This window comes from Trematomus bernacchii, unplaced genomic scaffold (assembly GCF_902827165.1).
Source record: "Trematomus bernacchii unplaced genomic scaffold, fTreBer1.1, whole genome shotgun sequence".
Classification (NCBI taxonomy): Eukaryota; Metazoa; Chordata; class Actinopteri; order Perciformes; family Nototheniidae; genus Trematomus; species Trematomus bernacchii.
Window position 1 is genome coordinate 398,628 of NW_022987769.1, and position 13,516 is coordinate 412,143.

The following is a 13,516-nucleotide window of genomic DNA, read 5'->3' on the forward strand; positions in this document are numbered from 1 at the left end:
GTTTTACGAAATAAGGCATTTGGAAATGGAAAGTAATGTTTCCTGTAGAAATGTCTCTGTATGCTGTTTCCAGCCTTGTCCTTTGAGTAACTGAGATGGACATGTTACCGTGTTCTATACGTAGCCTCTTGGCTAACTCAGTTAATTCATGTGCACTGTCCCTGTTAAATAAATGAATAAATAGAATAAACAAATCAATCACTTTATTTAGATCAAACCATTAGTTAGCAGATGAATCCATAATGAAAATAATTGTTCTTTTCATCTCTATGTAGGTAATATATACAAACTTTTGCAATGCATGCTTCATAAATTGTGCTGTGCTCTGTTACAGAGGTGCCAAGCATTCCTACGAAACTTGGAGTTGCAAACGTCACCAAGGACAGCGTAACGATTGCCTGGACACGTCCAGAGTACGACGGCGGCAGCAGGGTCACGGGTTACCTAATTGACGCCCTGGAGAAGGGACAGACCAAGTGGGTGAAGTGTGCCACGGTAAAGACCCTCAACCACACCATCAAGAGCCTGAGGGAGTGTGGCGAGTACTACTTCAGAGTGCGTGCCGAGAACCACGCCGGCCTTAGCGAAGCCAAGGAGATGATCGTGCCCGTCATCGTCAAGGAAATACACGGTACTGTCTTCACTTCACGCGCTGATCTTAGTCATTTATTGTCCCTGTAAACAATTTGATATCTTTGTACAGTTTTCCACTCTGCCACTACGAAGCTGACATTACTCACCTCCTTGCTGTCTCATGTTCTCCACAGAGGCTCCAGAGTTTGACCTGAAGAACTACCCTAAGAACACGGTTTATGTGAAAGCTGGATCGGACCTGACCTTCGAGCTTCCACTCAGCGGCAGGCCCACTCCCAAGGTCACCATGTCGAAGAACAACATACAGATTAAGGCTTCCAAGAGGCTGCTGACGGAAGTCACCCCCGACAGTCTGATCATCACCCTGAACGAAAGCATCTCCAGCGACGCCGGCAGGTACGAAGTCACCGCCTCCAACGCTGGTGGCACCACCAAGATCTTCCTCATCTTCGTGGTCCTGGACCGCCCCGGGCCCCCGATTGGCCCGGTGGAGGTGGGAGAGGTTGGCGAGACCACAGTCTGTCTGAAATGGGCGTGTCCCGAGTACGACGGCGGCAGTCCCGTCACCAACTACACCGTCATGAGGCGTCAGACCAGCACCCCCAACTGGACCGAGGTGTCCACCAGCATCGCTCGCAGCGCCATCAAGGCCAACAAGCTCACAAAGGGCGAGGAGTACCAGTTCAGGATCAGGGCCCAGAACCGCTATGGCCTCAGCGACCACATCGACACCAAGCCCATCATGATCAAGCTGCCGTACAGTAAGTGTGCTAGATAAAAAAATCTTTCTTTTCGATTTTTCTACATCTATAATAAGGTGCACAGGGTGATTGCATGCTTTGTGGTTGTTGCTGAGTAAACACTAACGCTGTCCTCTCCTGCAGCTTTCCCTGGGCCTCCTTCCACGCCGTGGTTCAGCTTCGTGTCCCGCGAAAGTCTGACGGTGTGCTGGAACGAGCCCGTCAACGACGGCGGAAGCACGGTGATCGGATACCACGTGCAGATGAAGGAGAGGAGCAGCATCCTCTGGCAGAAGGTCAACAAGACGGCCATCTCCGGAAACCAGTGGCGCGTCACCAACATATGCGCCGGACTCATCTACGAGTTCAAGGTGTCTGCGGAGAACGCCGCCGGCATCGGGAAGATGAGCAAGACCTCGGAGGAGGTGCTGGCCATTGACGCCTGCGGTGAGTGTTTCCTGTTCTCCTGGTTTCGCTGCAGTATAAATTCAAACCTTGTTAAGCAAATGTTAAGCACCGTATCCATTTTGATGATTTTGGTATTGAATTATATGTTTTTTGATTGTTGGGAAGTTCAAATTTACATTTAGAACTTCTTCAAAGCTTTATGTGTCATTTTAAAACAAAATGAGGGGCTTATCAGTAAGCATTTGGGACACTAAACCACACTAATTATAAAAAGATTCTTCTATGTTAGCAAAATAATCTGACACTGAACACCAATAATTATAAAATAATAACATAAATAGTCAAATATATATATATTGACGTCTATTTTTCTTAAAGATAGCCGGCAGCAGGTTTTTGGGTACCCAGGGTAAAACAGCTGACTTCACGAATGTTAGGTCTGATTTCATGAACATATTTCCCTCTCTAATGTCGCAGAGCCCCCGGCTAACGTGCATGTCACCGAGGTGACCAAGAACTCTGTGAGCCTGGCGTGGCAGCGGCCTCCGTACGACGGCGGCAGCAAGATCACAGGTTACAGCGTGGAGCGGCGCGACACTGGAAGCGGCCGCTGGGTGAAGGCCAACTTCACCAATATCATCGAGATGGGCTTCACCGTCTCCGGCCTCAACAAGAACGAGGCCTACGAGTTCAGAGTTTACGCTAAGAACGCCGTGGGCTCCGTCAGCAACCCGTCGCTCAACGCCGGCCCCGTCACCTGCGTGGATACCTGCGGTGAGACTTCCCATGACATCACATTTATTACATATGTTTGTTTTGATCTGAGATTCAACATTCAAAGGTTTTATTGTCATATGCAAATAAGCTACAGAGTAGAAATGGCAATGCAATTCTTCTGACCCGAGCTCCTCCAACCGTGCAATAAAATACAAAAATACAAATAAAGAAATAAACATAAGGTAATATATATGCTGAGTCGGATGCTTTTTTTTCTTTGCACCTTTTGATCTTTGCCTCTTGCCTCCTCAGGCGCCCCGGCCATCGACCTCCCTCCGGAGTTCCTGGACGTGGTTCAGTACAAAGCCGGGTCCTCTGTGAAGCTGTGGGTGGGCATCGTGGCCCAGCTGCTGCCCAGCATCGAGTGGCTGAAGGACGGGAAGGAGCTGCTGCTAACCTCCAAGCTGTCGGTGGAGAGCACCACCGACTCCACCACCATTCTCATCAAGGACGCCGCGCGCACCGACAGCGGATCCTATGAGATCAAGATCAAGAACATTCTGGGCTCAGCGACCGCCAACATCAGGATCCAGATCCTCGGTGATTACACAAACCCACTTTCCTTAGACATGTTTCCATGTTTGAATGTTCAAAAAGCTCTTTATTTTTCTCATACTGCCTGAAACCAGAGCCTAGTCTGCTCTGATTGGTTAGCTGGCCGGCTGGAGATCTCAGGCAATAGCTAGTTGCAACTCTCCGTGTGATCAGAGAGCAGATATAAGATGGTAGTTTACCCAACATGGCTTTGTAGATGAACATGTACCAATGACTGAGCCAAAGGCAGACAGGGTACAGTGATGAGTAAGTGCTTTACAGTTAGTAACAAATATCAGTGCACTGTGATAGACGACAAGCCAAGCCAAGTCCCTATGGACTTGGCCATTTAGCCTTTGCTGACCATTTACATGCACTAACGCCTTTAGGACACACTTCAGGCAAGGGGGCACCTCATTAATGTTATTTCTCCTCCTGTAGACAAACCCGGACCCCCAGCCGGCCTCATCAACTTCAACTCCGTCACGGCGGACAAGATAATGTTCAGCTGGGAGCCGGTGCCCGAGCCGGACCAGGGAGGCTTCCCAGTGACGCACTACATCGTGGAGCGACGTGAGACCAGCCGCCTGGTTTGGTCCACCGTGTCGGACTGCCAAGAGGAGGCCTACGCCTGCGTTGGGAAGCTGGTGCGTGGAAATGAGTACGTGTTCCGCGTCATGGCCGTGAACAAGTTCGGAGTGGGAGAGGCGCTGGTGTCAGAGCCCGTCATCGCCAAGAACGCCTTCGGTAAGTTTTGTGATCATGTGAATATCAGAGTTTCAGTTGAATGGCTCTTTGAGTTTTAGTAATAAAGACTGTTCTTAGTTTTAACTAACTTGAGTCTTGTCTAGATGATAGTTAAAAATGTAGACCCTAACATCATTGAAACAGTATTACTTGCTTTATGTTTTTAGATCACAATAAGCGTACTTATATTACTTACTTGCATAAAAGTTATTCGTTAATCTGCAGCCATTACAGTCGGTTTTGTTTCAAAATAATTTCCTTTATGGAGAAATAGGTCAAGGACTTATTTTATCATTAGCATGTCCTAACCTGTCTTCTCTACCTTTTCCCAGTGACTCCTGGGCAGCCTCACACTCCCGAGGTGAACACCATCACCAAGACCACCATGTTGGTGGAGTGGAACAAACCGGGGATGGACGGCGGCAGCACGGTGACCGGATACTACCTGGAGAGGCGTGACAAGAAGAGCCTGCGCTGGATCCGGGTTTACAAAGAGGCGATCGCAGACATCAAGAAGATGGTGTACCACCTGACAGAAGGAAACCAGTACCAGTACCGAGTGTGTGCCATCAACAGGGCCGGAGAGGGACCGTTCTCTGAAGTTTCCGACAACTACAAGGCTGCGGACCCTGTTGGTGAGTGTTCACAAATGTGCTTTTATTGGGGTTTTTTTATCCGTAAAGCCCTTTGTTATGAGCTTCCTAAACACATGTGCCCTGCCTTACAGAAACTCCGGATGAGCCTTGCAAGCTGAAGGTTGTTGACTCCACCAAGACCTCTATCACCTTGGGCTGGTCCAAGCCAGAATGGGACGGCGGCAGTGAGGTGATCAGCTACATGCTGGAGAAGCTTGTTGAGGGAGAAGAAGAGTGGGCCATGGTCACTGCCAAGGGAGAAGTCAAGACCACTGAGTACATCGTCCACGACTTGAAACCAGACGTCAACTACTTCTTCAGGGTCTCAGCTGTGAACTGTGCCGGCCGTGGAGAATCTCTAGAGATGACCGAGGCTGTGCAAGCTAAAGACATCCTGGGTAATAAATCACTTGTGTTGTGAAGTGTGTTAGAACCCTGTCTCCTACATATTTACGTTCACGGACAGTTACTGCTTAAAATGTGTTTTCTTTGGTTCATGTTACACCCTTCAACCAAGATTTATTAAATGATGTGCAGAAGTTTTCCTGACAGAAATGTGTAGGCTTTGATTTGAAACCTATTGTAATCCATCAAAACCTGTACTATCACTCTGGAAATGTGTTTGAACAGGCAGAACCCGGCTGCATGCTTTGCTGCACACATATCTCCGGCCCTGTGTGATTTTGTATTTTCTCCATGCTTTTCACAGAGGAGGCCCAAATCGACCCCGACGTGGCCATGAGAAGTCACTACATCGTGAAGGCCGGTAAGGATGTGGAGCTGTCTGTTCCTCTGAAGGGCCGACCAGCTCCCACCGCTTCCTGGAGCAAAGGAGAGGAATGCATCGACAGTAACCCCAAATACGAGTTCCACCACTCCGACAACACCACCGTGCTGGTGATGCGTGAGGTGACCAGGCTTGACACTGGGAAATACACAGTGAAGATAGAGAACAGTGTGGGAGAGCCAAAAACGCTGACCCTGTCCGTGAAGGTCCAGGACACCCCGGCTCAGTGCAGGAACCTGGTCCTGAAGGACGTGACTCGTGGAAAGCTCACTCTCTGCTGGGAGCCTCCACTCCTCGACGGTGGTGCTGAGATCACAAACTACATCGTAGAGAAGAAGGACTCCTCCAAGAGGATCTACTCTGCAGTGACCAGCAAATGCACAGAAACAACATACTCCCTGGAAGACCTCTCTGAGAAGGCCTCCTACTTCTTCCGTGTGATGGCGGAGAATGAGAATGGCGTTGGCGATCCCTGTGACACCCTGGACCCTGTGAAGGCCACAGAGACTCCTGGCCCGGTCAAGGAGGTTTCTATGAAGGATTCTTCCAAGACCTCGGTCACCCTGCAGTGGCTGAAGCCAGATTACGATGGTGGCAGCATCATCTCCGAATACGTCATTGAGCAGAAGCTGAAGGACGAAGAATGGTCTCTGGGAGGAACCAGCCGACAGTGCGAGCTTGAGGTGAAGAAACTGAAGGAGCACTCCACAGTGTTCTTCAGAGTGGCGGCCAGGAATGATAAGGGACAGGGAGACTTTGTTGAGATGGGTCCTATCCAGGTCATCGACTACATTATCACGCCTGAGGCCTGCCTTGCTGAGTACCCTGGAAGCCGCATCAGTGTCCGTCTGGGTCACAACGTCCACATCGAACTGCCCTACAAAGGTAAACCCAAACCTGCCATCTTCTGGCTGAAGGACAGCCTGCCTCTAAAGGAGAGCGACCAGATCCGCTTCAAGAAGACGGAGAACAAAGCCACGCTGAATATTAAGAATGTGACGAAGGAGAATGAAGGTAAATACACCCTGACCCTGGACAACAGGGTCAACAGGAGATCCTTCAACATCAACGTCATCACGCTCGGACCGCCATCCAAGCCAATTGGTCCCATCCGCCTGGATGAAGTGAGAGCTGAGAGCATCACGATCTCCTGGGATGAACCAAATGACGATGGCGGCGGAGACATTGCTTGCTACACCGTTGAGAAGATGGACACCTCCCAGTCTGACTGGAAGATGGCCTGCTCCAGTGTCGAGGACACCCAGTACCAGATCGCTAACCTGATCAAGGGCATTCAGTACCAGTTCAGAGTGCGTGCAGAGAACAGATACGGCAGCAGTGAGCCTCTCGTCTCACAGAGCGTCATTGCCAAGCACCAGTTCAGGCCTCCAGGCCCGCCCGGTAAACCCGTGGTGTACAATGTTACCAACGACGGCATGACCATCCAGTGGGAGCAGCCCATCTACGACGGGGGTTGCCCCATCCATGGCTTCAATGTGGAGAAGCGCGAGAAGAACAGCATCATGTGGCAGAAGGTGAACACCGTGCTGGTCAAAGAGATGGACTTCAGGATCCTGGAGCTCATCGAAGGTCTTGAGTACTCCTTCCGGGTCTACGCCCAGAACGACGCCGGCTGCAGCCGAATGAGTGACCATAGCAAGTTGAACATGGCGGTCAGCCCTGTCGGTGAGTCCAGGTTCACATCAGAATACTGTTGTTCAGAATAGTAGAAGAGGCACGGGCCAAAGATACTTTACTAGAATAAATCGTAAAAAACCTTGTGTTGTTTAGTTTATGAATACCTCACCCTCAGGTGAGCATAAACTCAAGGTTATCAGCTTCTTCTCAAATAAAACATTTGAAATGATTGGGTACCGGGTATCGGCCACAATTTTAGAATGAAAATCTTTGACCAAAATAAGTCTCAAGATGCATTTCCTGCCTTCCAGATCCTCCGGGCCAGCCCGACTACACCGATGTGACCAGTGACTCGGTGACTCTGAAATGGGATGCACCCAAACGTGACGGTGGCAGCAAGATCACCAGCTACAGCCTGCAGAAACGCCAAGGCAAGGGCCGCTGGTTCAAGGCCAACCTGACTGACGTGCACGAATGCGAGTATACCGTCACCGGCCTGGCACTGAACGAGCGCTACGAGTTCAGAGTGACGGCCAGGAACGCCATTGGCGTGGTCAGCCCTCCCTCCAACTCCTCAGGCTTGATCGTGGTCAGAAACGAGAATGGTGAGTAATGAAATAAACTGGAGACTTAATTATAACTCATGATTGAAGTTACTTTCTGTACTAATGCGTTCCCATCTCCTATCAACCAGCTTCTCCGTTGATTGAGTTTGGTCCGGAGTACTTTGAGGGTTTGACAGTGAAGGCAGGAGACAAGATCCGGCTGAAAGCCACCATCACCGGACGCCCTACCCCTAAAGTGGTCTGGTTCAGAGACGGTGTGTTGGTTACCAAACAGATGATGGACATCATCAACGTGGCTGGATCCAGCACGCTGTTTGTCCGGGACGCTGATCGTACACACCGCGGTCTCTACACCGTGGAGGCTACCAATGGATCTGGAAACAGAAAGCAAGACATCCTTGTTCAAGTCCAAGGTACACAGTTTGGAATTTTGTCTTGTATTTTTTTGTGGGTTGTTTTGCGCCCCCTTGGTGTGTACAGGCCTGTTTTATAAGTATTTCTGCTTTAACCCATGCCCCTCTGTGCTGCAGACACCCCCGGGGAGCCGGTGGGACCCATGACCTTCAGCAACATTTCGGAAGGAAAGTGTACGCTGTCCTGGAGCGAGCCGGAGAACGACGGCTGCTCAGAGATCACACACTACCTCATTGAGAAGCGTGAGACTGCCAAGATCTCCTGGGCATTGGTCACTGACGAGTGGACAGAGTGCACCTTCCATGCTAGCAAGCTCATCAAGACCAACGAGTACCAGTTCAGGGTCTCTGCTGTGAACAAGTTCGGTATGGGCAGACCTCTGGAGTCCACTCCCGTCATTGCACAGATGCAATACAGTAAGTTGGACAGCCTTGTAGCACACAAAGATGTAATAATGTATTCTGATCTAATTAAACACAAGTTATTATTCTTATTATTTTCACGGTAAACTGCAAGATTAGTATTCTCTCTTCTTTGAAAACCCTGTTCTAATGCCCGGTGTTCCCCTTAGCTGCTCCTGAAGCTCCTGGCACTCCTGATGCTACGGAGGTGACCGGTGAAAGCATCACGCTGTCCTGGATGGCTCCTACCTCTGATGGAGGTAACCCCATTCAGTCCTACATCGTGGAGAAACGAGAGAAGAAGACTGTCAAGTTCTACAAGGTGATCACCAAGAAGCCCATTATAGAGTGCGCCCACAAGGTGCCCAACCTGACGGAGGATATGGAGTACGAGTTCCGCGTCATGGCCGTCAACGACGCCGGCGTGGGAGCTCCCAGTAACGTTTCCTTACCGATCAAAGCCGCCGAGCCCAAGGACATTCCCTGTGCTCCGTCTGTGGTGTGTGTGTCCGACTCCACCAACACCTCCATCAGCCTGGAGTGGTCCCGACCTGCCGATGATGGTGGCATAGAGATCATGGGTTACATTATTGAGATGGCGAAGGGAGAAGAAGAGGAATGGACGAGAGTAAACGAAGAGCTCGTGGCAGAGACAAACTACACAGCGACTTCTCTACAGACCGGCGGCGAGTACAGGTTCAGAGTGGCTGCCGTAAATCACATTGGCCGTGGCGAGGAGCGGGAGATCCCCGAGCCAGCACATGCCGTTGAGAGGCAAACGCCACCAATGGTGGACATCGACGCCAGCTTCAGGCAGACACACATCGTCAAACCTGGAGCTTCAGTTAACCTTGGCGTTAACTTCAGAGGAAAGCCAGTCCCAACGGCTACCTGGGTAAAGGAAGAAGGAGAGCTGGGAGTCAAGTCAGAGGTCACAAGTTCAGACGGCTTCAGTTCTCTGAGCATTGAGAACTGCTCCAGGAACAATACCGGCAAGTACACCGTGACCCTGGAGAATGCCACTGGCAGCAAGGCCGTCACCTTTACTGTGAAGGTGATGGACACGCCCGGACCTCCGCAGGCCGTGGCCTTCAAGGAGATCTCTAGAGGCACCGTCACCCTCGTCTGGGAGCCTCCTCTTAATGATGGCGGAGCGAGAATCCATCACTATGTTGTGGAGAGGCGCGAGGCTAGCCGCCGCACATGGACACAGTCTGGAGGCAACTGCAAGCAGCACATCCTGAGGATCCAGGACCTCCTGGAAGGAGTGCCGTATTTCTTCAGGGTCTCAGCAGAGAACCAGCATGGCATGGGCGAGGCCTTTGAGATAACCAATCCCATCATCGCCACGGCAGAGCCGGCGTCTCCAAAGAGGATGGACATCCTTGACACTACTGACAGCACCGTGGTGCTGGGCTGGCTGAAACCAGAGCATGACGGCGGCAGCCGCATCCAGGGCTACATCATTGAGGCCAAGGCAAAGGATGGAGACAAATGGATGGTGGTGGGCAATACCACCAATCTCACCTACACGGTGGAGAAGCTCAACAAGGGAGACGAGTATAACTTCCGTGTGAAGGCCAAGAACGAGTCCGGCTGCAGCACGCCGAGGGAAACTCTGGTGGCTGCTCTGGTAAAAGAGCCGCACATTGAACCCGCTGCCGACCTCAGCGAGATCCCCAACCAACTCATCACATGCAACTCAGGAAAGACTTTCACCATCGACATCCCCATCAGTGGCAGACCCGTTCCTAAGGTCACCTGGACGCTGGAGGAGATGAGGCTGAGGAACACCGACAGAGTCTCCATCCAAACTACAAAGGACCGGACAACCATTTCCACGAAGGAGGCCATGAGGGGAGACGGTGGTAAATACTTCCTCACCCTTGAGAACGTAACCGGAACCAAGACCTTCTCTATTGAAGTGAACGTCATGGGCAGACCTAATCCTCCCAGCGGAACCGTGGAGATCACATCCATCACCTCTGAGTCCTGCGTCGTCAACTGGGAGGCGCCAGAAGATGACGGAGGTACGCCGATCACCAACTACATCGTGGAGAAGCGTGAGTCCGGCTCCACCGCCTGGCAGCTCATCAACTCCAGCATCAAGCGCACCACTCTGGATGTCGGCCACCTCACCAAGTACATGCAGTACAGCTTCAGGGTGTCCGCAGAGAACCAGTTCGGAGTCAGTAAGCACATCGAGTCTGAGACCATCGTCGCCGAGCATCCATTCAGTGAGTAACTCACTCTCAAACTTTGCAAGATTGTATATCAAATCAGTTAATAATAATAATAGTAATACAACTATGAATATGCCTTAAGCATTCATCTGTTTGCATCTCACAATTTATTTATGTCTACAATAAACTGCTTGATTCTGTTCTTGTTCATCCAATCCCATGTACATGTATATAGACTCCTGCATTCACTTGGTCACCTACAACATTCTCTGCTACATTTGGATTCTTTTTTTTAACATAAATATATGTATCTGCCTATTGACGTATATAGACTTCTCCTGCATTACTGGAACACTGTTTTCTTCTTGCACTCTAGCTACTGTGCATATGACACTCTCTAGAATCTACTTCCCAGTTCAGAAAGTAAACATCTCTCTATTTCAATCGCAGCCCCCTCTGGCCCCCCAACACGGCCCTCAGTGTGCAACGTTACCGCCAACACGATGACCCTTAAGTGGGAGGAGCCTTACCACGATGGCGGCAGCAAGGTGACGGGCTACTGGATCGAGAAGAAGGAAAGGAACAACATCCTGTGGGTGAGGGAGAACAAGATCCCCTGCTTCGAATGCTACAGCAAGATGGAGGGTCTGGTGGAGGGCCTGGAGTACCAGTTCAGGGTCTACGCCATGAACAGCGGCGGCCTCAGCAAGGCCAGCGAGGCCTCCAAGGGGGCCGTCGCCCAGAACCCTGTCGGTGAGTTCTGATCCGACTTTCCCTTAACTGATCTGACTTTCCCTTAACTGATCTAACTTTCCCTTAACTGATCTGACTTTCCCTTAACTGATCTAACTTTCCCTTAACTGATCTAACTTTCCCTTAACTGATCTGACTTTCCCTTAACTGATCTAACTTTCCCTTAACTGATCTAACTTTCCCTTAACTGATCTGACTTTCCCTTAACTGATCTAACTTTCCCTTAACTGATCTGACTTTCCCTTAACTGATCTAACTTTCCCTTAACTGATCTGACTTTCCCTTAACTGATCTAACTTTCCCTTAACTGATCTGACTTTCCCTTAACTGATCTAACTTTCCCTTAACTGATCTGACTTTCCCTTAACTGATCCCAGTTCCCTCTTCATTGAACTCTACTTCCTCTTTACTGATCTCTGCTTCTTCCTTCCTCAGATGCACCCAGTAAACCCGAGGTCACCAACGTCACCAGATCCACCGTGTCCCTGAAGTGGTCTTCACCTCTGAACGACGGCGGCAGTCCCATCTTGGGCTACATCATCGAGCGTAAGCCGTACACGCTGACCGGCGAGGGTCGCTGGCTGAAGTGTAACTACACCAACGTGGTCGACACGGTGTACACCGTGACGGCGCTGGGCGAGGGCGAGCCCTACGAGTTCAGGGTCATCGCCAAGAACGCCAACCAGGTGTTCAGCCTGCCGTCACTGTCCACCGGATCCGTGCAGTGCAAGACCGACTTCGGTAAGACCTGCCCCCAAAAAACATAAATATAAATGTGATATGTGTAGGAGCCGAGTTTACGATCATTTCTGTATTTAGAGATTGTGGCTTTAATATAAAACAGACAGACAGACACACAGCAGTGACACACTTATGTGTCTTCAAGCATTACAAATGAGTTACAAATATTCAAAAGATAGAATAAGATAAAAAGATATGATAAAATGTACAGCAAATATATACAAATAGAAAATACATATATCACTAGAGTATCTAATAATGTAGAACAAATAGAATAAATACTGAATACATTTGAATACTCTACAAAATAAATGTCACGAGGCAACAGAAATATATAGATATGATATACATAAGCATATTTAAATTGGATTATATCTAGGTGTTGTTTTGGTCTGATCAGTACGTTGCCCCCTCCCCCACAGAGCCTCCCAAGGCGCAGCTGGACAGCAAACTGCTGACGGAGATGGTGCGGGTCAGGGCCGGTTCAGACCTGGTTCTGGACGCTGCCGTTGGAGGCCGGCCGGACCCCAAGGCTTCCTGGGCAAAGGGCACCAGGGACCTGGAGCTGTGCGAGAAGTACCATCTGCAGTACACCCCCACACGGGCCATGGCCATCATCAAGTTCTGCGACCGCGACGACACCGGGAAGTACTTCCTGACCGTCAGGAACGTGAGCGGGACCAAGACCGCCGAGGTCAACGTCAAAGTGCTCGGTAAGGGTTTATTAATGTCAGACTTAAGGGTTTATTAATGTCAGACTTAAGGGTTTATTAAAGCCAGACTTTGGACTGCAAGAGTTGCAGTAGAGAAAATGTATATCACATAGAATGCAGTTACCAATAAAAGCCATACAAAAGACGTAAAGTCAGCAGAGAATAGACACTGATCAAATGGATCATCATTTAAGATAATAGTGCATTAAAATGAGGGTAGTGCAAATTCACATTGTGATTATAATAATAACACAAAGGGAAGTGCAGCAGAGCAAGTGTCAGAGTTAAGGGTTTATTAAGTAAACGGGTGCACAGAGTGCCTTAAATTAAGGTTTTCTTTAGTAGCACAGCTCACAGACTAAAGTACTGTAGTTGCCCTCAATAAACTGTGCAACTGTTTCCGCAGACACCCCTGGGGTATGTGAGGGCAGCCTGGAGGTCAGCAGGATCACAGAAGAGTCCTGTTCCCTCACCTGGAAACCTCCTCTGGAGGACGGCGGTGAAGACGTGTCCCACTTCCTGGTGGAGCGCCGTGACACCAACAGACTGAACTGGGTCGTCATGCAGGCCGAGTGCAAGGAGACAACCTGTGACATCACCAGGCTCTTCAAGAACACAGAGTACCTGTTCAGGGTCCGCGGGGTCAACAAGTATGGCACCGGAGTTCCCCTGCAGTCCGAGGCCATGGTGGCCAGGAACACCTTCAGTAAGTCACTGATCTGTTCTTATGTTGAAGGCAACACCATGTTCTTCATGCACTACAAAGGAAACACCATATCCATTTTATTAACTTTCTTTGGAATAAGAGAAACATTTCTGAATTTGGACTTTTCTGACCTGATTGACTTTCGGACCAAAAGTGAAGTTAGTATTACCTCATTGTCA

The 13,516-nt window shown here is 49.8% G+C and overlaps 1 protein-coding gene across 1 annotated transcript in view; it reads left to right on the top strand.

Annotated features, from left to right (window-relative positions):
- Positions 1-13,076, top strand: part of LOC117496739 (titin-like) — a gene marked incomplete at its 3' end in the record, with an annotated part of 221,578 nt that extends 208,502 nt beyond the window's left edge. The window contains 17 exon segments of the mRNA XM_034148477.1: positions 335-631; positions 768-1,355; positions 1,479-1,781; positions 2,220-2,516; positions 2,772-3,059; positions 3,495-3,800; positions 4,133-4,435; positions 4,528-4,833; positions 5,145-6,908; positions 7,172-7,465; positions 7,555-7,839; positions 7,957-8,256; positions 8,412-10,478; positions 10,875-11,177; positions 11,613-11,918; positions 12,341-12,631; positions 13,038-13,076. Of these exon segments, the coding sequence (XP_034004368.1) occupies positions 335-631; positions 768-1,355; positions 1,479-1,781; positions 2,220-2,516; positions 2,772-3,059; positions 3,495-3,800; positions 4,133-4,435; positions 4,528-4,833; positions 5,145-6,908; positions 7,172-7,465; positions 7,555-7,839; positions 7,957-8,256; positions 8,412-10,478; positions 10,875-11,177; positions 11,613-11,918; positions 12,341-12,631; positions 13,038-13,076 (8,337 nt within the window).
- Positions 13,077-13,516: the final 440 nt, after the last annotated feature.